The following is a 24865-nucleotide window of genomic DNA, read 5'->3' on the forward strand; positions in this document are numbered from 1 at the left end:
AGAGCACTGACTGTTCTTCCAGAGGTCCTGAGTTCAATTCCCAGCAACCACATGGTGGCTCTCAACCATCTGTAATGAGAATATGTATATATAATAAATAGCTAAATCTTAAAAAAAAAAAAGAAACAGAAACAGACTGGAGTTTACATTCTATCTTTTCTTCCATTTTCTTTAAATGTAATTATTATAGTATCTGAAGTCACAAAGTTAGCTGTGCCTTGCTACACTTTAAAGAAGGTTAAAATTAAACCTTTGCTTCGAAAATTTCCATTAAACCCTTGTTTTGCAGGCAAGACTAGCTAATCCCCTGAAGCTGATTGATGTGTTTCTTTTTCCTAAGTGTTGTTTGTGGCATAACCCTTGCAACTGGGTTCTTAGTCACAGCATGGCTGTCCCCATTCCATATGTGCTTGCTACCACTTTGCAAGTAAACCAGTTTTTAAATCAATTAATACCATGAAGCCCTTTCCCTAAAATCCAGAAGTATGAATGCTGAAAGGCTTACACACCATTCTTATTAACAACTATGACAGAAACTGATTGGAATTAATACAGAACATTTTTGGAGAGAGTATAAATTTAGGCCTATGGCATAGTAAGGGCTAAAGATCCCAACTATGGCTGCATTTGGACAATTATTGTACACAGTGCCATTGAAGGGATGGTAGGATTTCTAGCTGCTTTTTTTTTTTCCTGTTCTCTGCATTCATTTTGACTTTGGGGTATTTTCTGTTTCAACCCAGCTTCAGGGAATACAGCTCTACTCTTTCCCCTCTGACCTTCCCTTATTTTGCTACAGATCTTACTCTAGCACCTCCATAGAAGAGACCATGAAAAGGGGTGAGGACCCTCCCACCCCGCCACCGCGGCCACAGAAAACCCATTCCAGAGCCTCCTCTTTGGATCTGAATAAAGTCTTCCAGCAGCCCAGTGTGCCAGGTGAAGTGCTGCCTTCCCACCCAAGTCCTTCCCTTTCCTGTGGGAGCCGGTATATGTCTCTGCTGCAAAGGCCTCTGTGTTAGGGAAAAGAGCAGACAGACCTGGCAGGTTTCCTGGCCATGCAACTCTTTATGTTGCTGTGATATTCTTGGGCAGGAAAAATCCCAGACAAATACATAGCATATGAATCTGGAGACTTGCCCACACTGCTGAGGATGAAGAATTACGAAGTTCTTCTTTACTAACAGAATAAAAATGCTTCAATTCCAGGCATCCCACGGTGTGCTTGGCTGCAGTCTTGTCCTCTGTATTATGGTAATTTGTAAATAAGATCACTGGCATTTTCTCGAGACACTGTGTGGTTCTTTAGGGTCAGAGCTCAGTGATCAGCACCTATCCAGAACCTTCTATGCCAGTTTATCCTTGTGTTCTTAGGGTTAATGCAGAAGACTCCAAATCTGACTAATGGTTGGGTGGGCTGCTCTGGGTTTCTGTTTTTTTTTTTTTTTTTTTTTTTTTTAAAGCCAAAAGCTGCACCAGGGCTGAGGGGTGTCAGAGAGGATTGCCTTTTCCCCTACTTCCTGTGTGGTAGGCTATGTCTTAGGAAAGCTAAGGAATAAAACGTAAGAGACATACCTTTGCTTCAGTACAGGTGACAGTGTAGATAGCACTGTCTCGGATGTCATTTGGGGAGCTGCAAGGGCCTTTCCACTGACGTATGTAGGTGAACTATCAGTATGATTTCCTGAAATGTTTTCTCAATCTGTGTGCAGTTTAAATCAAGGCAGACTTGGCTGCTAGTGATGTGTAGATTATTACCCTTTCTACTAAAGCAAAGAGTCTCATTGGCTCTAACATTAGCATGATCTCAGTGTCCTGGCAGTGCTCAGGATGTTTTGCTTATTCTAATAAAGTATTCTCCTCATAGTAAAGTTATAGATTATATTTTAATATACTCGAATCTGGAACTCTCTATGAAACTGAGTCTCTGTAATGAGTTCATCAGATAAAAATTTTCCCCCATACTTTGATCCAAATTCTGACATAATTTCATAGTGACTTGTCTCTAGGGTAAGAGTAGCCTGAGTGATGATGTTATGAAAATTTCCCTTGGTTATAGGATTAGGAACTAGAAGACTCTAGTATGTATGCAAGAAGATTAAAATAATCTGGGTAGCTGTGTCAGTGTTTCCCTTGCAAGGACTGAGAATGGAAATGTATGTGCATCTCTCAGTGTATTTGGAGCTTAGCGTTGCTGCTTTTTACCTGTTTGTTTTTTTCAGATACTGAGTAATCTTTGTGTGCCTCAGACTCTTTATCTTTAAAGTAAGGCCAATATATACCTCATGGGATTGTAAAGCTTTGGTTAGCTTATAAACATACTGCAAATATCACCCCATCTGCCTCAGACACCTTAATATGCACCCAAGGCTCATATTTTCATGGCTGGAAAGTTCTAGGAGCAGCCCTGATACTTTATTCTTGAGTGATGAGGATAAAGCCCCATGACTCCTTGATGTCAGTGAACAGTTCTGTAATTCTTTCTAGAATGTTTTTCAGAAGGCTTCCAGAAGGACCAGACTCTAGTTTAGTCTGTCATAGTACCCATTTGTTAGCAAACCTTATATTTTTCTTTCCTCCTGCTACATCTCACTTTGCCCACAGCCAGATGAAATACATTCTCAAGTTCCCATCTCCAGGATGCTTTAGGGAGACCCTGAATATAGGCAGTAATCTTTTAACACCTTCAATGTTGACATGTATTTCTTGATAAAAAATATTTTGGTTTGATAAATGTCTTGGAGAAAACCCTTGTGGTATGTTTAGATAAATCTAATAGTTGTATCAAAAAAATAGCTGAGTGGGTGCTGGAGAGATGACCCAATGGTTAAGAGCACTGGCTGCTATTCCAGAGGACCTAGGTTCAAGTCCCAGCACCCAAATGGATGCTCATAACCTGATGCAACTCTAGTTCCAGAGGATCCAACACCCTCTTCAAGCCTCTGTGGACACTGCATGTGTGTGGTTCACAGACCTACATGCAGCCAAAACACACCTACATGTCAAATAATCAATAAATCTAAAGAATAAAAAATAGCTTGGCAGAGAGATCTGCATTCGTAGTTTAATTCCACTGTCTTTTGAGAACAGGTTTACACAACTGAATTTTTTTTGTTTCCATGCAGGATCTTACTGTTTAGCCCAGGTTGGCCTCAGAATCACTATGTAGTCCCAGGCTGGTCTTGAATTTGTGGGGGAATCCTCCTGTACCAGTCTCTCAAGTGCTGGAGTTACAGGGGTGAGCCACTATCCCAAGCCTATACACAAGGCTTACAGAAATGAACTTTTGACAAACAGTTTAAATTATCTCATGAAGAATAGAATGTCTCTGTAGTCTAAAAATCAGGTGGGATCACCGTGTTTTCAGTTTCTGCTGCTGTGGTACAGCACGGTGACCAAGGCAACTTAGTGAGGGTTTGTAATTCCAGAGGAATAAGAAGAGGCCCTCACTGTGGTGGTGGAAGAGGATGGCAACTGGGGCAGCAAGCTGAGAGCTGGCAGCTCACCACTTAGACTGCAAGCAGGAAGCAGAGCAAACTGAAATGGCACAAGTGCTTAAGCTCTTAAAGCCTGTCCTCAATGATACACGTCTTCCATCAAGGCCACACTTCCCCAACAGGGCTACCAACTGAGTATTAAGTATTCAAATGCCCGAGAATGTGGAGGACATCTCATTCAACTGCCGCACATTGCAGCTACTTCATTTGTTTCTATGTTCCTTCTTACAGAAAAGTACAAAAGTTTTTCTGAATTATGCACAATTTTTATTATGTCCCATATTTCTAGAAAATAATAAAAAAGTGACAAACCAGAAAGGCCTAACGTGGAGACTAAACCTCCCAGAGGAGTCCACCTAAGAGAACTTCTGTGACCTTTTTCATTGCATTTGTCTTTAGACATCATTTTAGGTAAACGGGATCAGACTACACTTGCTGTTCTGTGTCCTGCCCTTTCCAGTTAGCCATTTTTTTCTATTTCATAGTGAAGAACTGTATCATTCCTTTTAATGCATGCGTGATATGGATGTACCATAGTTGATTATGTCTTGGTAGAGAATTTCCCACCAACAGACAAAAATATCCTTTTCCTCTTCCATAATCCTACCTTGCTCTTAGGTTACAAACAAGGCAAAAGTTATCAGTGATTTCAAATCCACACTTTTGTTCACTCATCTGATTATTTTCTTGTGCTAAATCCTAAATGTAGGAGTTTTGAGATAAAAAAAAAACTGTAGATGTTTCCTTTTTTGTTTGTTTTTTTTGAGACAGGGGTTCTCTCTGTTGCCTTGGCTGTCCTGGAACTCGCTCTGTAGACCAGGCTGGCCTCGAACTCACAGAGATCTGTCTGTCTCTGCTTCCCAAGTGCTGGGATTAAAGGTGTGTGCCACCAGCTCCCGGCTAGTTGTAGATGTTTAAAGTGTAGATGTATGTTGCTAGACAGCTGTAGAAAACTTACTTCATTTCTAGGACTGCCTGAGAGTGTTCCCTTACACTGTCACCATCATGGCTCAGTCTTCATCTTTTTGGATATACGCAAAACTTTCCTGATTCTTTGTAAGGTCAAGCATCCTTTCATATTAATATTGTCTATTATTTCTTCTTTTGTGACTCATCTGCTCACAAGGTTCACCCAGCTTCTGTTGACTAATCATAGATACTGCTTATTTTATCTTTCTATCTTGCCTGAGAACTTCTGTACTTCTTACATCCAAGGTGTGTAAGAATGTCAGCATCGGCAGCCTGTATTATTTGCTGCTCTGCTAGGTCCTTTTCCCTTCAGTCTCTCCTTCTGCTAATTTTGTCTATCTGGGCTGCTCTGTTTATAAAATCAAGACTAAGGGAAGGTATGGGAAAGCGGGGAAGATGGCCTGAGATGAAGCAAAATATTGACTTGAGTTGAAAAACAAAGCTAAAACAAAGCCTTCTTTTTAAAAAAAAATGGGACCCACAGGATGGTAGAAAGCAGTGTGTGCTGCCAAGTTGCTGAGAAATAGTAGCTTAAAATGTAATGATAATATGGAAAAGAAATTGAATGGAGAGAGAGATGGCATAGTAGCAAAGAGCACTGGCTGCTCTGTCCAGGACCCAGAACCCACATGGTTGCTCATGTAACTCCAATTCTAGAGGATCCAGCATCCTCTTTGGACTTCCATGGGCACTAGCCATGCATTTGGTGCACATATATACATGCAGGCAAAATACTCATATACATAAAATAAAGTAAATAAATCTAAAATAAAAATTAAGAAGCCAGGAGTAGTGGTATACTTCTTTAATACTAGCTCTTGAGAGGCAGAAGCAGGTGCATATCTGTGAGTTCAAGACCAGACTGGTCTACAAAGTGAGTTCAAGCCCATCCAGGGTTACAGTGAGAACATTTCTCAAATATCAACCACCAAAAAGAAAAAAGAAAGTAGAAAGAAATTGGATGGAGAAGAGTGTAAAGAATCGAGAGTGCGAGAGGAAATGAAGAGAAAGATGAGATAGTTAGGTCAGAGTAACATTTTATGCAACAAGAAGCAACAATCACCAGGCATGGTCACACACGTCTTTAATCCCAGCGCTCGGGAGGCATAGGCAGGCCGATCTCTGTGAGTTCAAGGCCAGCCTGGTCTACAGAGTAGTTCCAGGACAGCCAGGGCTCTTACACAGAGAAACCCTGTCTTGAAACTCCCACTCACCAAAAGAAGCAACAATCAATAAAAATGAACAAGGGCACCAGGTGGTGGCAGCACATGCCTTTAATCCCAGCACTCGGGAGGCAGAGGCAGGTGGATCTCTGTGATTTCAAGGCCAGCCTGGTCTACAAAATGAGTTCTAGGAAAGTCGCAAAGCTACACAGAGAAACCCTGTCTCATAAAACAAAACAAAACAAAAAAATGAACAAGGGCAAGTTTGGGAATGTAGGACAATAGGCTTCAACTTTGAGAGTTGAGGATGTGTAATTTATAGAAGGCCAGTAGGAACAGGCATCAAACAAAGTGTGGGCTTTCATTAGAGAAGGTGACATAATCTGATCATATAATTTGTTATAGCTAATCCTTGTCTTGAAGCCATCTACTCACCAGTCTTACACGCTGCTGTGTTTGAAAGATGATAGAAACGTGTGAGAGTGGGCCCACACACATGCACACACCAATACATAAATACATGTAGTAATTATGCGAGGAAGTCTAAATCAGGTGTGCTACAGATCTACAAAGCCTAGAGGTAGTCAAGCCTGGGGCCTGCTGGATGAGGATTTGGTTTTGTAGGTCTATTATTGTAGCCATGAAACATCTATTACTGAAATTCCTGTAAGAGAAATCATACAGTGAGGCCAGGCCTTTTTATAATTGAACTTGCCTTTCTCATTGCAATGATACATTTTCCCCATAAAATGTTTTATTTCCTCTTCTATTGGATGGAACTTCCCCTCCTTCCATTCTTGACCTCTTCTTCTAAAGCCATGTCTAAGGTTTGCAGCATGAGGTTTCTATGGTGATGGTAAAAAGCTTTAGTTCTGCTTTACCACAATGGCCCTATCTATTCCTGTTATTGAGAATCCTGGCAGAGCACAGAGATTGTGAGGAGTTATAGCTATTCCTTTAAAGATTCAGACTAGTGACTTCTACCACTTCCATTCTGACCAAGGGCACGAAAATCGGTCCCATGGATATATCTGAGAAACAGGATAGCTGTTTTCTAATGGCACCTTTTTGCTTTAAAAGAGGAGGGTAGATATTGATTGACAGCTTTTTCTACCATACTTCCTCTGACCACATCCATTAAGAGCCACACATTAAAACCATGTGATGGCTGAACAAAATACTTTCATAGGTAATGGCTTCCTATGAGTAGCAAATTTCCCACCAGTGATGGTTCCTGTTATGTGCCAACTAGACAAAATCTGGAACTACTGTGGAAGGGAGTCTCAGGGATTGTCTAGATTAGGTTGGCTTGTAGGCATGAGGTGGAAGGTCCTCTCTACTACGGAGGTACTATTCCCTGATTGGGATGTGGACTATGTGAATGAAGAGGAGGACTGGGCAGAGGCAGACATTTGTAGCTCTCCGCTTCTTGACTGGGGATGTGATGTGACCAGTTGCTTTAAACTTCCGTTGCTGCTGTGACTTCTCTGTTATGATGGACTGTAACCTGGAATTGTGAGCTAAGATAAACCCTTTCTCCCTTAAATTGCTTTTGTCAGAGTGTTTTTTTAAAATCACAGAAACAGAAAAGAAACTAAGATAATACCTTGCTTCAAAAATATTGATAATAAATTTCATTCCATAATTAAAATTACAATGCATCCATACCATAAGATCTTATGAATCTGTTCAAAAGAATGATGTCTGCGTACTTCTTAGAAAACATCTGAGATAAATTAAGCGAAAAAGACACATTGCAGAATATTTGTGCTTGTAAATGTATAGAAAATTCCCAGAAGAATACTTTTATTTATTTTTGAGATAAGGTCTCAAAACCTGTAACCAAATTTTATTTGCTTCCACCTTCCAAATACTAAGGTTATTATGCCTGGCTCAGGATGATTGGTAAGTGGTGGTTGCCTCTGGGGAAAGGAGCATTATGATCAGGGGCAGGAATGAAAGATTCCTACTTTCATTCATTCTTTTAAATATTGCCTCATATACATTTATTATCTATTATGCTGTAAGGTATAGCAATGGTACATGAAAATCCACAGGTATTTTTTTTCTGGCTCAATTCACCCATCTCAGAGTTACCTATCATCCCAGAGTATCTTTATAACCATCTGCTACCACCTCCTGGAATGCAGCTGAAATGACAGAATCATTCTGGAGCATTCTTCCGGGTGCTGCTGTATTCTTCAGATTACATTTCTCTTCCCCTTCAGTACAGGGGAATGAAGGACTTACCAAAGCCTCCATTGTGAGCTATGTGCTCAGATAAGGGCTCTGGCTTAACTTGGGAGGTGAGTGTTGTCTGCTCAGTGGTGAGCTGGGAGAAATCTGTCAGGGATTTTCTACATATGACTATTTCTCTCTGTAACTTGAGAAATAAGAAACTCCTTGGAAGTAAAAGATGCTTTGAAGGCTAGACTTTTTTTTCAAGTTCTCTGAAGGATACATTTGGTCAGCTCTGATTTGTAGATTGCCTCAGTCTCTTTCCTATAAGAGCTAGTTGTTTTTCTTTGAAATTTAGTAGAATTTAAAATTTTAGTAGGATTATGGGATTCCTGCTCCACATCTAATATTTGAGGCTCATGATACAAATCCAGTCTGAGCAGTTTTATTTTTATAAGTTGAAATATTATTAAGATATAATTCACACACTGTCTCTTACCTTTGAAAAGTATACAGTTCAGTGGCTTTTGTGTATATATAGTAATATACTATAAACATGCATCCACACTCTCTAATTTCAGAACACTTTCAACACTCCCAGAAGAAATCTTTATCCATTCCCAGCCATTTCTCATTCTACTCATTCTACTCCCTCCAGTCCCTGGTAACCACCAACCTACTTTATATTTCTATTTCTATGGATATGTGTGTTCTGAACATTCTGTATTAATAAAAAACATGCTCTTTGAGACTGCTTTCTTTCATTTAACTTACAGTTTTCAATGTTCATCCACATTGTAGCATGATAGATATACCACATCTGTTTTCATTGTTTATCTCTTGATGGGAGTTTGGGTTGTTTCTACTTTTGACAATTCTGGATAGTTCTTTGATCATTCATGTCCAAGTTTTCATGAAAACATGCTTTTGCTTGTCTTGGATATATACACAGGAGTAGAATATCTGGTTCATATGACAACATTATACTGAATATTTTGAGAGTTTTTTGAACTTTTTTCCAAAGCAGCTTTACCAGTTTACCACTTCACTAGTAATGCATAAGGATTCCAAATCCATTTACATCCTTGACATATTTGCTATAGCTTTATTTTATTTTAGCTTCCTAACAAGTGTGAATCTATTCTATATGTCATGTTGGAAGAAATATCCATAAGAATCCTTTCCCCATTTAAATTTTGGTGTTTTTGTTTTTTATTATTGATTTGTAAGTTTTTTATAAATGTATTGTAGATACAATTTTATTTTCTGATCTTTCATATACAAATATTTTCTCTTATTCTGTGTGTTTGTCTTTTGCAGTTTTCTTTTCTTTTTTTAATTGAAAATAGATTCTTCTCTCTAACAATACATCCAGACCAGTCTCCCTTCCGTTCACTCCTCCCAGGCCCCCTCCACCTCTCCTCTCTCTAGGTCCATGTCCCATCCGTTTCCCTTCAGAAATGAGCAAGCCTCCAAGAGACAACAACCACACATGGCAGAACAAGATTCAGTGAGACAAAGCAAAAGCCCTTATCGAGGCTAGACAGGACAACCCAATAGAAGGAAGAGTCTCAAGGCATGCAAAAGCCTCAAATACACCCGCTCCCATTGTTAGGAATACCACAAAAACACCAATAGTCATAACATACACACAGAGAACCTGGTGCAGACCCCTGCAGGCCCAGTGTGTGCTGCTCTGTGAGCCCATGTGAGCCCTGCTTAGTTGATTCAGTGGGCCATGTTCTCCTGGTGTCCTCCATCCCCTCTGACTCCTACAGTCTTTCCTCCCACTCTTCCATGGAATTCCTTGAGCTGGCGGTGAGTGGGTGGGTCAGATGGAGACCTACAATTTAGACATTCTCTTTGCATAGTGTCTAACTGTGGGTCTCTGCTTGATCCCATCTGCTGCTGGAGGAAGCCTCTCTGATGACGACTGGGCAGGACACTGATGTATGAGTATAGCAGAATATCAGTAGGAATCATTTCATTGAATTTTTTTTTTTTTTTTTTTTTTTTTTGCCAGTAGTGTTTGGTTCTACCATAGGTGTCTGGGCTATCCAGTCTGGGGTTCCTGGCCATCCAATCTGTATCGGGCATGGGCCCATTGTGGTGTGGGCCTCAAGTTAAACCAGACTTGGTTGGACATTCCCACAAGTTCTGAGCCACCATTGCCCTAGCACATCTTGCAGGCAGGACAGATTGTAGGTCAAAGGTTTCGTGGCTGGTTTAGTTTCCAGGTTTCTTTTTCAGTATCCTTCAGTGTTCTCATTTCTGATGCATATATGTTATGGTTGTGTAGCTTGGTCCTCTTGTGGGATTCCTAAGAGTAGGAACAGGGGCTATCTCCAACTCTTTTACTGGCTTTTAGGATCCTACTCCTTATACTGGGTCGCCTTGACCAGCTTTAATACAAGGGTAGGTGCTTAGGCTTACTGCAACTTGATATGCCATGTTTTATTGATAGTCATGGGAGGCCTGTCTTTTCCTGGATGGAGACGGAAGAGGAAGGGACTGGGGGTGGGGACAGGGGGGCTGGGGGACGGACTGGGAGCTGAGGATGGGATGTAAAATAAATAGATGAATAAAAAATAAAACCACATACATCTTTTGGCATGTAAAAAAAAGTATGCAGTATTAAAAAATGTTCAAAAGGAAAAGAAAGGATTTGGACTAATGGTCTAGTACTGCAATTCAAGGAGCTACCCAAAGAACAACACTAAACAACAATAACCCAGATCTCGCTGAGAGCAATAACAAAGAGCAGAACCTATACAAAAAAACCAGAGGATTTCAAAAATGAGGACAATCAGCGAAGAATTGTTTCATTAGAAAATGTTCAAATTAGCCGGGCGGTGGTGGTGCACGCCTTTAATCCCAGCACTCGGGAGGCAGAGCCAGGTGGATCTCTGTGAGTTCGAGGCCAGCTTGGGCTACCAAGTGAGTTCCAGGAAAGGCGCAAAGCTACACAGAGAAACCCTGTCTCGAAAAACCAAAAAAAAAAAAAAAAAAAAAAAAGAAAATGTTCAAATTTGAGCAGAGTCAACAAATCTTTATCTCCATGTCTTTTGCATTTTTGAAGGTATCCTTTGAATCTCAAACTTTTAAAGATTTCCTAGGGTTCAGTTTACCAGTTTTTGTTGCTTATACTTTCAGTATCCTAAGAAATCATTGCCTAGCTCAAGGCTACAAAAATTTACTCTTCTGCAAAAAGTTTCATGTTTGATTTTAAAATTTATCTCTATAGTCCATTTTAAGTTAATTTTTGCATATGAGTCAGAAGTCCAGTTTTATTTTTTTCCGTACGTTTATCCAGTTTTCCCAGTATCATTTGCTGAAGACTGTTAATTTTTGGATAATGTTATAGAAAGTCAATTACCCATACAAGTTTGTGTTTATTTCTAGAGTCTTAATTCTATTCCATTAACCTTTATGTCTACACTCAGTGAATATCACAGTGTCTTTGTAATTGTGTATTTGTACTTCTTTTGTTTTTAAAAATTATTTTTATATATGGATGGTTTGCCTGCAAGTGTGTCTGTGCACCATGTGAGTTCAGAAGGGTGATTATATCCACTGGAACTAGAGTTATGGACAGTTGTGAGGCACCATGTGGGTGTTGGGGATCGAACCCAGGTCCTTTGGCAGAGCAGCCAGAGCTCTTAGCTGCTGAGCCATCTCTCCAGCTTTTTGAAACATTTTTTAAGATTGTAATTTAATTACATTTCTCCCTTCCCGTTCCTCCCTTCAAACCCTCCCCTCTACCCCTCCCCGCTCTCCTTCAAAGTCAGAGCTCTTGTAGTATGTTTTGGTTTCGGGAACTACAAGACCTTCTACTTTATTCTTTTTTAGTATGTTTTCATTATTCTGATTCTCTAGCATTTCCATATGAAATTTAGGATTAGCTTGTCAGTTCCTGCAAAAAAAAAAATCTGATTGGTGTTTCAGTAGGGACTGCATGAATATATAGGTTAAGTTTGGTTACTATTATTGTCTTAATAATATTGTCTTCTACTGCCCAAATGCAGACTGGCTTTTTGTTCATTTAGGCCTTTAAATTGCTTTCAATAGTGTTTTATACTTTATAAACATACAGATCTTATACTTATCTTGTTAAATTTATTCCTAGGAACTTTGTTCTTTTTAAATTCAATTCTAAATAGAGTTTTTAAAGAAAAATTCATTTTCAAAGCCTTCAACTGATAGATAATGCATAGAAATATAGTTGGCTTTAGTTTATTTATCATGAATTCTGTAACCTCATCAAATTTTTGTCTGGACACATCTTATTATGAAGTTTACATAGTGAGGTGGGGTACATGCTTATTATTGGGCTCCTAACAGCTTAGCTAATAATCCTTTAACTACTCACAAATTAAAGATGAAATCCCTTTTAGTGTTTGGAAGACACTGGTAGGATCGTTATTGAATGCTATATTATTTCAGTTTAAATTTTTCTCTTGTGTATGAAATAATTGCTCTGGGACCATTTATCTAGTAATATATATGCTTTCTCTATGAAGTGGCCACTCTACCTTAAGTCAGCCTTCCTTCCCTATTTATACTTCTGAGTTTTCCACTTCCCTACTGCCTACCACCAGATATAATAGCTACGAGTGACAAGAATTTGTGTCTCACTTTATACAGAAGATACATTTAAATCATTTTGTGTGCATTATCTTCAATATTCACAGTAACCCTGCAAGGTAGGTACTGTTTCTTCCTCATTTTACAGATACAGAAATGCAAGTTAGTTTGTCCAAGGTCATTGAGTCAGTACCAGTTAAAACTAGGATCTTAATTATGTGGTCTAATGCTAGGAACCCGTTTTGCAATAGCAAATTCGCAATGTTTCTCTTCTGTCTCTTCCATTTGCCTTTCCCATTTCATCTGCTTAATCAAATATTTCATAGGGTTGTCTACTGAGCTTCCTCTGATGGAAGTGGTACAGAGCAGGAGACATCAAGCTGTTACTTCTTTTACTCATTTACCTCACATTGCTTTTCCAGCCAGCTGGATGAGAACTCCCCTTCACCGAGACTCAGGCCTTTAACTGTCAGTAGTCACCTGTCTTGGAAGGGCTAAGGGTCCCTTCTAGTTGTCCAGATTGGAGTCCTTGCTTTTAGAGCTGATCTTGCTTGCTCTAAGAAGTAACCCAACTGGAACTTAGGCTGACAGAGCATTAATGTATCTTTTTGAGGGTTTTAGTTCTTGAGAGATTATAAAAAGGGTTGGCTGCAGCATAGTGTTCCTTTGGCATGAGATTTGAAGTCTAGAAGTTCATATAAACAACGAGAAGTACATTTGGACATTGGCTTAGATGAAACTTTTCAGAGGTATGAGAATAGTCCAGGTTGTTTCCAAGCCGGGGTGTGCCAGGACTCAGCATGAACATCGAGATGAAAAGCAGTCTTCGCAAAGTGTGGGCTCTATCTGTCCTTGGCTTCTTTTGCCTTTTCTGGTTCCCATATGTCTTTATTTAGAAGAGCTTTCCTTTTCCAACAAATTCTATGCACCTTTCTTTATTAACAAAGTGCTGTGGTTTGGGCCTGTAGAAGGTAAAAGCCTGGGGATTTAACAATCTTTGCCAAGACAGGGGTTAAGCCAGTGCCGCTGCTGGGCGGGGTGCATTCTCTTGGTCCACTCTCCAGTTTTATGGAGATTCCTGGCTGGGGAATGCTTTTAGGAGGGCGTGTAGGGGAGCAACAGGACTATAATCTCTGGAGAATGAAGTAGGAATAGTTAGAGTGACTACCCTTTTGAAAACGTGTATAAAAACCTCATTTCAGTAGTAGACAAGTTCCTCCTTGTGTGGACAATTCAAACATGAGCCTTTCTCCTCCTCCTTTTTGGTTTTGTTTTGTTTTCCAGACAGGCTTTCTCTGTGTAATAGCCCTGACTGTCCTGGATCTCGCTCTGTAGACCAGGCTGGCCTCAAACTCAGAGATCTGCCTGCCTTTGCCTCCCGAGTGCTGGGATGTGCCACCACTGCCCGGCTCCATTTCTTGACGTCATTGCCCACCAAGTCCCATGTGCCGCCTCACCCCAGGCAGTGTCTCCTGACATTTGGTAGTGCATTTGTGAATGTATATGTGTCCCCATGAAATCAGCTTCAGGTTTTATGCCTTTAAAATACTTGAGACCGTATTATACATGTTCTCTTCATTACTTACTCATGATAATATAATTTCCTAAAGATATACTCGTGTCTATACTGAGAGTTTTGTTTTTCTTTTGTACACAGACTACTTTTTAAAAACTGTATTATGGAAAATTTCAAATTTAGTGAACCACTTCCATACATTATTTTGCTATAAATCCTTAATATTATATTAATCCCTATAAGGCTGTGTGTGTGAGAGAGGGGGGCTTTTATTTTTAATATTTTGTTGGTTGTTAAATTATTTTAAAATTTTTGGTGCTATGCAAATCAATGTGTTTCATTGACATTTTTGTCCATGCAAATCACTGTAATTTATTCATATTCTCCCCCACTACACTCTGTTGTCCTTCCTCTTCTCCCTCTAGTTATCTTCTATTCTCCTTCTACTTAATAAAATTAACAGTAGTTCCTAAGTACCAGTTACTGTTCAGCCAGTATCCTGATTTCTCCCAACTATGTCTTTTTGTATTGGTTTGTTCAAATCAAGATTGAGCCGGGCGGTGGTGGCGCATGCCTTTAATCCCAGCACTCGGGAGGCAGAGGCAGGTGGATCTCTGTGAGTTCAAGGCCAGCCTGGGCTACCAAGTGAGTTCCAGGAAAGGCGCAAAGCTACACAGAGAAACCCTGTCTCGAAAAACAAAAAAAAAAAAAAAAGATTGAAACATATAACTACATGTGCATTTGTTCTTGTTTTGAAAATTTGTTCCTTAACTGGTAAGTTTTTTCCTCAATCATTTTTTCCCTTTATAGTTGTTCATTCATTCATTTATCCATGCACTCATTTGTTCATAAAAAAATCATTCATTCCATTGATTCCATTTTCAGGGTTTTGGCTGGTTGCTTATTCTTGCATCTTCTGTATTTCCTATGAACTAGTAGGTATATCTAGGCTCGATTAGAATCAGATTTGTTCAACAAGAATACTTCCTAGTGATGCTGTGTGCTTCTCCTGTTCCATGTTAGGAGATTCTTGATGTTTAATGCCTTTCTAATTTGGATTGTTGGCTTCATTAATGAGTTCTTATAGTATCAGCCTGATTTATGTGATATGATAGAGATCCCCAACAAGCTTTCAAATAATGATTTTATCTGCCATCGGTCATTGTTGTCTACATGTAGCAATATACTGGTAAATGTTTAAAACCTGTCATTTGCCAAATTTTATTGTGTAAACACTCCTGCCCTGGATGCTTTCATGCCTAATGATGTGTCACTGAATATGGATCTGTGAACAGGTGCACACAGCAGGTTCTCACAAGCTTGCATGAGCACTTTCCAGAAAACTGCTGCTCAGGCCCACTATTTCACTGGTCATTGCAAAACTATGGTACTATATTCTATTAATTTGACCTTTATTAATTAAGACTTGTTCATTTAGCCATTTTCTTGTTGTTGAAAATTGCTATAACCTTTAGTGGTGGTGGTTAGTGCAAGTGTTGTATCCGTTCTATCAGTATTTAATGAGCACTTACTTCGTGCTTGGCATTGTGCAGAATACCAAGAGGAACATGGACATGACTCCAAACCCTCCCAGTTTATCTCATGTGACTTGTGATTGTGAGAAGGAAACTGAATGCGACCATTTGCTAATTAGAATGATCAGTAATGTGTAGGCAGAGGGAATGCAGGGCTTCTTGAAGTAGATGTCAAAACATAGATGGTAGTTTTGAAGTAAAATCTTATTGACTCTTTGTTAACATCTGCATTTGTTCATTTCTCATTACTAGTTGCCTGGGAGGCTACTATAAGTAGTTTCGAATCTCATTTGCTCTCCTGGAGCTACAGGATTCATTTTTTCCCAAGTGTATCCATGAGGTTGCTTTTCTACTTATCACCTTCAAGACCTGTTATGTCAACACCTAATTCCTGTTAATACTGAAATTAAAGTCACAAGTATATACAAATGCAGTAAGAGAACTGTATCATGGGCTGGCATTCCTGGGTTGGAATATATTATAGGAAGGAAGTAGAAACAAGAAGATTCCAGTCTGTTTCATGGTCAAGAAAAAAAAAATGATGATCAGGGAAGGAACATTTCTAAGGTCCTAAGTTTTAAAAGAAGAGCCCTGTTACTGGTAGGGTTAATCCCAGTGGCTATAGTTATGGTATAGATTAGTTGTCAACTCAGTTTGAAATGTTTAAGACTTACTTAGTCTGACTACTGTCAGATTTTTAAAATTTATAGTAGAAAAGAGAGGTCCAGATGATAGAAACTTTCCCCAGGCTGTCTCTATCTTTTTTTTTTTTTTTGGTCTGTCTCTGTTACTCAGCTATAATGAAAATATTGACTAAAAAAGTACAAGGGTTACAGGATGTGCTACTACACTTGGCCATAAGTTTGAATTTTGGTGAATTGTAGTTTTGTCAGTCTTTCCTTTTTATGGATCATATCTAAGAAATCTTTGTCTAACCCAAGGTCTTAAACATTTTGTCTATTTCCTTCTAAGTTTCATCATTTTAGCTCTTTTATTCAGATTCATAATTAATTTTGGCTTTATTTTTGCATAAAGTGTGAGTTAATCTCTTTATATTTGGATGTCCAGTTTCCCTAGAACCATTTGTCAAAGAAAATGTACTTCATTTTCTATTACCTTGCCTTGGAATGTTTGTTGAGTATCACCTGACTTCTAAGGGTTTCTTTTTAGACTCTCTTCTGTTGACCTCTATGCTTATTCTTATATCAATAATACATTGGATATATACTTTTAAAGATTTATTCTATTTTATTAATTTATATATGTGTCTGTATAAGTGCAAGTACCAGCAGAGGCCAGAAGAGGTTCCCAGTTCCTGGGAACTGGAGTTATAGACAGTTGTGAGCTGCCATGTGGGTTCTGGGACTCGAACTTGGGACTGGTGAATCCATTTAATCATATGATGAAATGCTTGTATTAATAGCATTTTTATTTTATTAGAATTAAAATTTTTGAACTGAATGTATTATTTGCCATTTTCATACATGTGCATTCTAACCATTCTCACCCCACCCTTTATCATCTCCATCCCACTTCTGTCAACCCCACATCTTTCCTACAAATTCCTTTCCCAAATCTATGCCTTTTGTTTTGTCTTGTGTCACATTGAGCTTAATCAGGGCCATCTGTGTGACCAGGACTTTTGAGCTATTCATTGGAGCTTGGTGGGCTCACTAGTGGGCACACAATTGAAGACAATTGTGTCTCTTCCCAGAATCTTCAGTAGTCAGTAATTCAGCTTGAAGTAAGGCTCCATGAGTCCTCCTCCATCAGTGGCTGATTGTTGACAGAGCCAAGTCTTGAGAAAGACTCAGTGTAGGTAAACTTAGATGCTGAGTTCATCACACAGCAATGACTGTGTTGTGCCTAGAAGATGACATAGCCCTCCTCCCTATCCTTGGCTCTTAAATTCTCTAACCCTTCTTCTGTGATGTTTCTTGAGTCTGAGAGGAGATGGTATAGCATCTTGTTTAGGGATAGCCAAATCATCACGTTTTCTCTGAACAGCTGTGCGTCTCTATATTAATGGCCATTCACTGTAAAGAGAAGCTTCTTTGGTTAAAGATTTGCCTATGAATATAAAGATAATTTTAGAAGGTATAAGGTATTTTGACATCATATATGTCAGTTTAACTCAACATTAGTCCCTCCCTTGACACCAGGCCTAGATTTTCCTATGTGTTTTTAGCTGGGTTTGTAGTACCAAGCATGGGTTCCTTCTTGTGAAGCAGACCTTTTAAATATATTTATTCATATTCTCTCTCTCTCTCTCTCTCTCTCTCTCTCTCTCTCTCTCTCTCTCTCTCTCTCTCTCCCTCTCTCTCTCTCTCTTTCTCTCTCTCTCGGTGTGTGTATACCATGTCATATGTATGGAGGTCAGAGGACAACTTGGGGGAATGGGGGTGTCAGTTCTCTCCTTCCACCTTTATGTGGGTCTCAGGGATCAAACTGAGGTTATCCACTGAATCATCTCACTGGCCCTTAGTTTGCTTTAAATTAAAATAATTATTTTAATCATTGTTGCTGTGTGTATAATGTGCATGGGCTTGCATGCAGTGGCTTGTGTGTCTGACCTTCCACCTTTATGTGAGTTCTGGGGTTGAACTCAGATTGCCAAACTTATATGGCAAGTACTTTTACCCACTCAACCATATCACTAGCTTATTTTCAGTTTTGAGTCTGTTTATAGAATGATCAGGAGCATCCCTTTACTATGACATGACATCTTCTTGCTCTGAGGCCTTTTGAAATGCTCATTCTTTGTGTTTAGATTTCCCCACCCCCATCTACCTACTTATTATTATCTCCCTGAACGTTTCTGCTCTATCTGCTCCTGTCTCGAAGGCTCAAAATGTGAAATCGATTACTGTTCCATAGTGGTAGTAAACTTGACATTATCCTTTTATTTCCCCAGGCCTTAATATTCTCATCTGCAAAGTAGATGAATTGAATTTGACCTTATTACTTTTCCAAACTTAGTCATTAATATTATCCTTATTGAATAAAGCACATGTAAATTTATCTCTTTTTTTTTTTGAGACAGAATTTCTCCGTGTAGTTTTGGTGCCTGTCCTGGATCTCGCTCTGTAGACCAGGCTGGCCTCGAACTCACAGAGATCCACCTGCCTCTGCTTCCTGAGTGCTGGGATTAAAGGCGTGCGCCACCACTGCCCGGCAAATTTATCTCTTTTAATTGATAGCAAAATTGTGTACCATTTGATGTAGAATTTAATAGGCTTGTATTTTGGGGATATGTGCCTATGGACAACCAACAGAAATAGAGGTAGGGATTATTAGGAAGGCGCTCCTGGCAATCCTTTTGTTAAGTACATAGGTACAGCTGTGTCATCACAGTATATGACTGAGTCATCAGGGGATGGATATAAGGTCACAAATACTTTTGTGACTAGAAAGAAAATAATGAACAGTTTCTATTACTGTGAAATAACCACTTTTTGAAACTGTCAAGAAGAAAAAAGGTCCCTCCTGATGAGACCCGTGAAGCTTTTTATATGGCTGACTCTGTACTTGATTGATGCTTAAAAGTCTAGGTCTTCTTGGCAGACTCATTTTAACATTCCCCCTCCTTTAACTGCCCCCCCTTGGAGTTTGAATGCTTTTATTCTCTTCATAAACTATTCTTAGTGAGGGGGATCAGAGCTCTTTTCCATACCTGAAGTTATTCCAAGTTTCACTCCCCTTAGAATTGTCCTTCTGTTCTTCAAGCTTTCCGTCACCACATCTGCTGCTTTATTTTCCCTAAGTTAGAACATGTGTTCCTTTATCTGATGGTTTGGACCTTGTACAAATCTGAAGGAAATTAGTAAATAGTGATGTTTATGACCGCTGTTTTTCTGAGACTATTCTTTTGGAACAAGCTCTCAATCCTGTAGATCAGGCTATCTCAGAGCTCATTATATAGCCCAGGTTAGTCTCTAGAGTTCTGGGATTATAAACATGAACTACTATATTTAGCTTGTCTGGAAATTTCTATGTATAATGATGTAAGAGGATAAAAAACATTAGAGGTTAGTGTTTTGGGTGCAATCCAGAGGATCAGGCTTAATAAATTTGAGAAACAATTTTATATTTTTGGTTGTAAGCCTAGCCTTTAACACTCCAGCACAAGAAAATAATTTTAAACAAGGAGGCTTATTAACATGTTATGTGAATTTAGTATTAAATGGCAAATTCTTTACCTGAACTTTTCAATCTGGCTTTTACGATTTGAGTATTATTTTTTTTCTGATTGCTCTTACAAAGATTTTTGCCTTAAAAAAGCCTTGCTGATAGTTGATGTTTCACCTTAACTGGAAGCAACCTGCAATTGCTTCGAGAAGATGGTAACTTGTACATAGAAAAGCATTTTCCCCTTCTCTTCTTATCTCCTTTTCCATTCTAGGGATGGCACCATTACTATTAGCAGGTAAATTGTAATCATTGGCAAATGTGCAAAAGGTTATTCAGTAGACGTATTTTTAAAATTGCACTTTTTGTGAAGGCGTATGTGTTGTTTTGACTGATTGAAATATATAGGATAAAATGCTTGAATTTAATTTTAAGTCAAAACCAGATTACAAATATAAGAGAAGGCTCTTCACTAAGTTCAATTCTAGTTATTAAAACATTATGTGAGAGCTTGCTAAACTATGGCAATGTGCTTAGGTGCTGTGGGAGGCAGATGGATTAGATATAAAATTGATAGAACGAGACTTGATAAATACCTCACATCATGAAATGAAATGAACAGAGAACCATAAACATAAGGAAAAGTTTTTTTTCCACAGCAACCAAAGACCTGTGTCATTTATGTGTGGTGGGGGAGGACCGACGAGAGATCTGGGCATACTCATATATTCCTGACTTTCTGTTTCCTTGCAAAAAGCATATGTGCTAGTAGACAAGTCTTGTGGTTTCTCATTTAGATCCCAAATCTGGAACAAAGAAAAATGAATGCATATTCTTAATTTCCCTTCTTTTGATTGATGGTAGTGGAAATGACTTTTGGAAGAGAAGGAGGAAGCTTGTAAGATAACCATAGCTTACATCTTGACACAGTAGAGGGAATGGCCTAGAAGTTCCATGCTAAACTAAGGAATAGAAAAAAGTCTATGTAATTCTTCCTAGGCTACTGAAATGCCTCTCCAAACTTAAGGGAATACATTCTACTGTAAGATTGTTAATGTTGATTGTATTGCTATTTCTTCCTACACATTTCTAAGTAATAGAATCTGTTCTTGACCTTTCAGTATTTGTTATCATCACCTGTCTTTTCTAAGTCTTCAGTATAGCTATATTCTAATTTGTATTAGAATACATATTTAGTATTTATATTATGGCCATTAAACCATATAGAAAATTTACCTTTTGTGCTTGTACAGGTTTTAATGCATCTTAGAGTGAATAATAAAACTTGTTTTTTTCCAATGCACTTTCCCCTAATTCAACCACAGACTCCATCAGGTTTCTATAGTTCTTATGAACTTCTCACATATCACATATTCTATAAATTTTACATTTTCAGAGAAATATAAACCTCTGATCCTAAGTGCCTGTTATATATTTTTTTCATCATGCTATCTCTCCATATGGTCATTGCTAGATTTTTTTTTTATTCAACCATGTTAGTTTTCTTTTGCCCTTTTATTCAACCATGTTAGTTTTCTTTTGTTTTACTCTTTCATTGTTTCCTCTCTTGTTTTGACAGAACACACCCTTAAGTGGCTTCCCGGGAAGGGATACACACAGAGAGCTCTTTTTAATTATACTGGTGTTCAGGCTGCTAGTTTGGGTAGTGCATGAGTTACTTGTTTCATCACTGTAACCAAATACCCGACAAACTATGTAAGGGAGGAGAGGTTTGTCTTGGCTCTCAGTTTGAGAGGATATGGTCCATTGTGGTGGTGGTGGTGGGGAAGGCATAGTGGAATTCACGGTCACTAGAGCATATAGTTGATACACCTCACATCATTTCCAGATGAGGAAACAGAGTTCAAGGGGTAAGGGGCAAGCTATAAAATCTTGAGGTGCACCCCAGTGACCAACTTCTAGTGAGACATTACCTCCTAGAGTTTCCACAGCATCTTAAAACAATGCTACCGCCCAGAGACCAAGAGTTCAAACATATGAACCTGTGAGGAGCATTTCATTTTCAAACTACAATATTCCACTCCTGATACCCACAGTTTCATGGTCATCTCATAATATAAAATGCATTCAGTTCAACTTAGTCTCCATGACCTTAGCAATTTCAGCACTGTTCCAAAGTTCAAAATTTCTTCTGAGATGCAAAGCAGTCCCTCAACTTTGAGCCTCTGTAAAATAAAAATAGAACGTTATCTATATTTCCAATACACAATGACATATAGTAAATATTCCCATTCCACAAGGGAGGAATGAGACACATCAAGGAAAGATCAGACCAAAGAAGATCTAAATGTAGCAGCATAAACACAATCCTGCATCTCCATGTTTGGTAACCTGGGCTCATTAGGGCACTATTTGTGCTCCAGTGGGTTTGTATAGCCCTACCTCTCTAGTTCTGTTGCCCACAGCACAGGTAGTAACTCTGTTGGATAGGGTACACTTGGTGTCTTGGAATTGATGTTTGGCATGTTTTATTAATCTGGCATCTCTACAGTACCCTGGGATCTCCATTACAATGTATGCTTTACTTTCACAGCTGCACACACAGCTGTCTTAGGAATGCCACAGTACAGAACCTTGGTGCAAGCCTCCATGACCCTCTAACTCTTGACATTCACATGCCTACAAACCAGCAGCATGTGGATAATGCCAAAGTCTGCAGTCTGGCTCCCACACATAATAGCTGCAGTGGCCTCCATGACTCTTTTTGGATGAACCTGGGAAAACCTGTCCTTAGATGGCAGTTTTTCTGCAGAGAACTTTGAAGACTCTATCTGTTTAGGCATTCTCCTTTCAAGGGAAAGTTGTCAACTGAGTTTACATTATTTCCATTGGAGCCTTTGATGGGTGGGGTCTTACTCTCCAGGTACTTTTTCTGTTATCTCACTGCAAACTCCAGGTTTCTCTTTAATGATATTAAATTTTTGAATAACTATAGTCACTTTCCTCTCAATCTCCCCGTTCTCAGCTTTACTTGAGTTAAAGTTCCTTCCCTCATCAAACTTTACATTTCTTTCCATGACTTTAATGAGGTTTATGTTCCTTTCCTCACCAAATTGCACATTTTCCATTTCTTTAAGCTCCACTTTATTTTCGCTCTCACTATAAATCTGGATCCATGTAACATGCAGTAAACATGCCACAGCCTGAATGTTAACTTTTTTGAAATTTTCTCCATCCAATAAATGAATCCATTATAGTTTAATTCAGCCTAACTCAAGTTTCCAGAATGCAACCAGATTTTTTTTTTTTTACCATAAGGCGATATGAATGGCCTCTAGCTCAGGTCCCAGTAGAACTCTTCTTTCCCTCTGAAGCCTCATGAACCTAGTCTTTACAGTCTGTATGTCTACTGGAATTCCAGTCTTATGATTCCCTGGCAGAATGGCTCAGTAAGCCTTGACTATACAATCCAAGAGCGTCTCTAGTCCACAGTTCTAGACTTTTGCATATTCTTACTGAAAATATTTCCAAAAGCAGTTTAATGGACGAGGACAGTTTTATTTCAGCTCATGGTTTTTAGAAGGCTCAGGCAATATTATGGTGGGAAAGGCATGGTGAAGTTTATCATCACATGGAGATGGACCAGGAAGCAAAGAGAGTTCAGGAAGTGAGGCTGGGTTGTAAAATCTCAAGGCCTGCCCTAGTGACCTACTTTCTGTAGCAAGGCTTCAGTTTCTCCAAACTTCACCATCAGTTTGACAGTTTGAGACAGAGTGTTCCAACACAGGAGCCTATGGATGGACATTCACATTCAAACTGCAAGTATCTAGCCATCATCTAAATTTTCTTTAGAATTCTAATAGAATTGTTTCAATGAATTCTAGGCTCTAAAGGTACACAAAAACTCTAAACCTTTTAGATATCTGTTACTTTGTGTGTGGCCTGCCCTCTTTTCCTGTTCCCTGCCAAAAACATGTGGACGTTTTCTAATTCCAGTATTTTGTGATGATGTGTCTTGCCATACTTCTGTTTTCTTCCCTTGTCCTGGGTGCTCAGTGGGCCCTTTTAATTTAGAAGCTTATACTGTTCATTTCTGGAAAATTGTATTAAACCGTCTAATTGATTCCTTTCTTCATATTTTCTGTCTCTATGGAACTTTTATCTGAATATTACCCTACTTTCTGGGAAATTTCCTGAGATTATCTCTGAAACTTTCTATTGAGCTTTCACTTTTTGCTATCATATTTTAATTTCTGAGTGCTTTTTAATTGTCTGAATGTTCTTTTTTTCAATAGCTTCCAATTGTCTCATCTTTATAAACAGTGCCTCTTCTTGCAACTTTACATGATCACTCTGCTTAAGGTTTCGTCTCTCACCCTCTATCTTTAGAAGTTTTATAAGGATAAAGTTCTCCAGCCCCTGCCTCCCCCAAGCAATGCCTAGTACATAGTAATTATTTCAATATTCCTGGAACAAGCTAATGATCAATCTTAGGATACTAATAACATATAATTTAAAGTGTTCTCTTAGTACAGGTCTAGTCTCTTTGAAATCATTTTTCCTATTATTATTTATTCTGGACTGTTAATTCCACTGATTGAGAATAAGACCACTACCACAGTTTAAAGCCAAATTTGAAGCAAGCTTTAATTAAATACTGGCCAGGTGGATGGGCTCTGGCCAGGTCCATACCCAGGTTCCAGAGAAAATGGCCCAGAATCACAGTTTTTAGTGGCTTAAGAAGGAAACCCATAATTTATTGCATTTTCCATCAGGTCCAATCAGGGACAAGCATATATCCTGACATACTTCCAGCCTGTGAAACTCCCGCCCACATGTGATCAAGCACATCTGGTGCAGATGGGTCAAACAAACTTGTTTTAGGGGAGTGAAAACATGTGGCTTGTTATCTCCCATAAACAATAGCCTTCAGCATTTCAGGAACTATCTGTCCTTGGGTGAGGGACTTGAAGATCAGAAGCATTTTTGTTTCATGGATCTCATAGGTATAGTAATTAAAACTTAAAAAATGTAACTTTGGCTCTCATAGTACCTTATGTTAGAATATTTTCTGCAGATACCTAGTAAAACTTAATCACCTGGTTATATTTAAGAATGAGAGATATGTTGACTTAGAATATATGAACAAATGGATGGGACTTGCCAAATGTGGGCATAATGGTAGAGGGATCTGGCAAGGTTATATTGTTAGTGGTCCCTTTCTGTCAGTACCTTTTGATCTATTTTCTTGGTTGATCAGATTCCTTGGAAAACATTCTTTTAGTCTTTGGATATCATTCACAGGGAATAGAAGGGAAGAGGTCTGAAAGGCTA

At 38.9% G+C, this 24865-nt stretch overlaps 1 protein-coding gene across 9 annotated transcripts in view; it reads left to right on the plus strand.

Moving 5' to 3' along the window:
* Reps2 (RALBP1 associated Eps domain containing 2) overlaps positions 1 to 24865 on the plus strand; it is a 225910-nt gene that overhangs the window by 143248 nt on the left and 57797 nt on the right. For 2 of the 9 annotated variants that reach the window (XM_059250895.1, XM_059250896.1), the window contains exon 13: positions 800 to 939. The exons of the other annotated variants lie outside the window; for them this stretch is intronic. In XM_059250895.1, coding sequence (XP_059106878.1) covers positions 800 to 939 — 140 coding nt within the window. The remainder of the gene's footprint in view (positions 1 to 799; positions 940 to 24865) is intronic. 9 annotated transcript variants of the gene reach the window in all.

The sequence above is a fragment of the Peromyscus eremicus genome, chromosome X (genome assembly GCF_949786415.1).
Source record: "Peromyscus eremicus chromosome X, PerEre_H2_v1, whole genome shotgun sequence".
NCBI classification, from domain to species: domain Eukaryota; kingdom Metazoa; phylum Chordata; class Mammalia; order Rodentia; family Cricetidae; genus Peromyscus; species Peromyscus eremicus.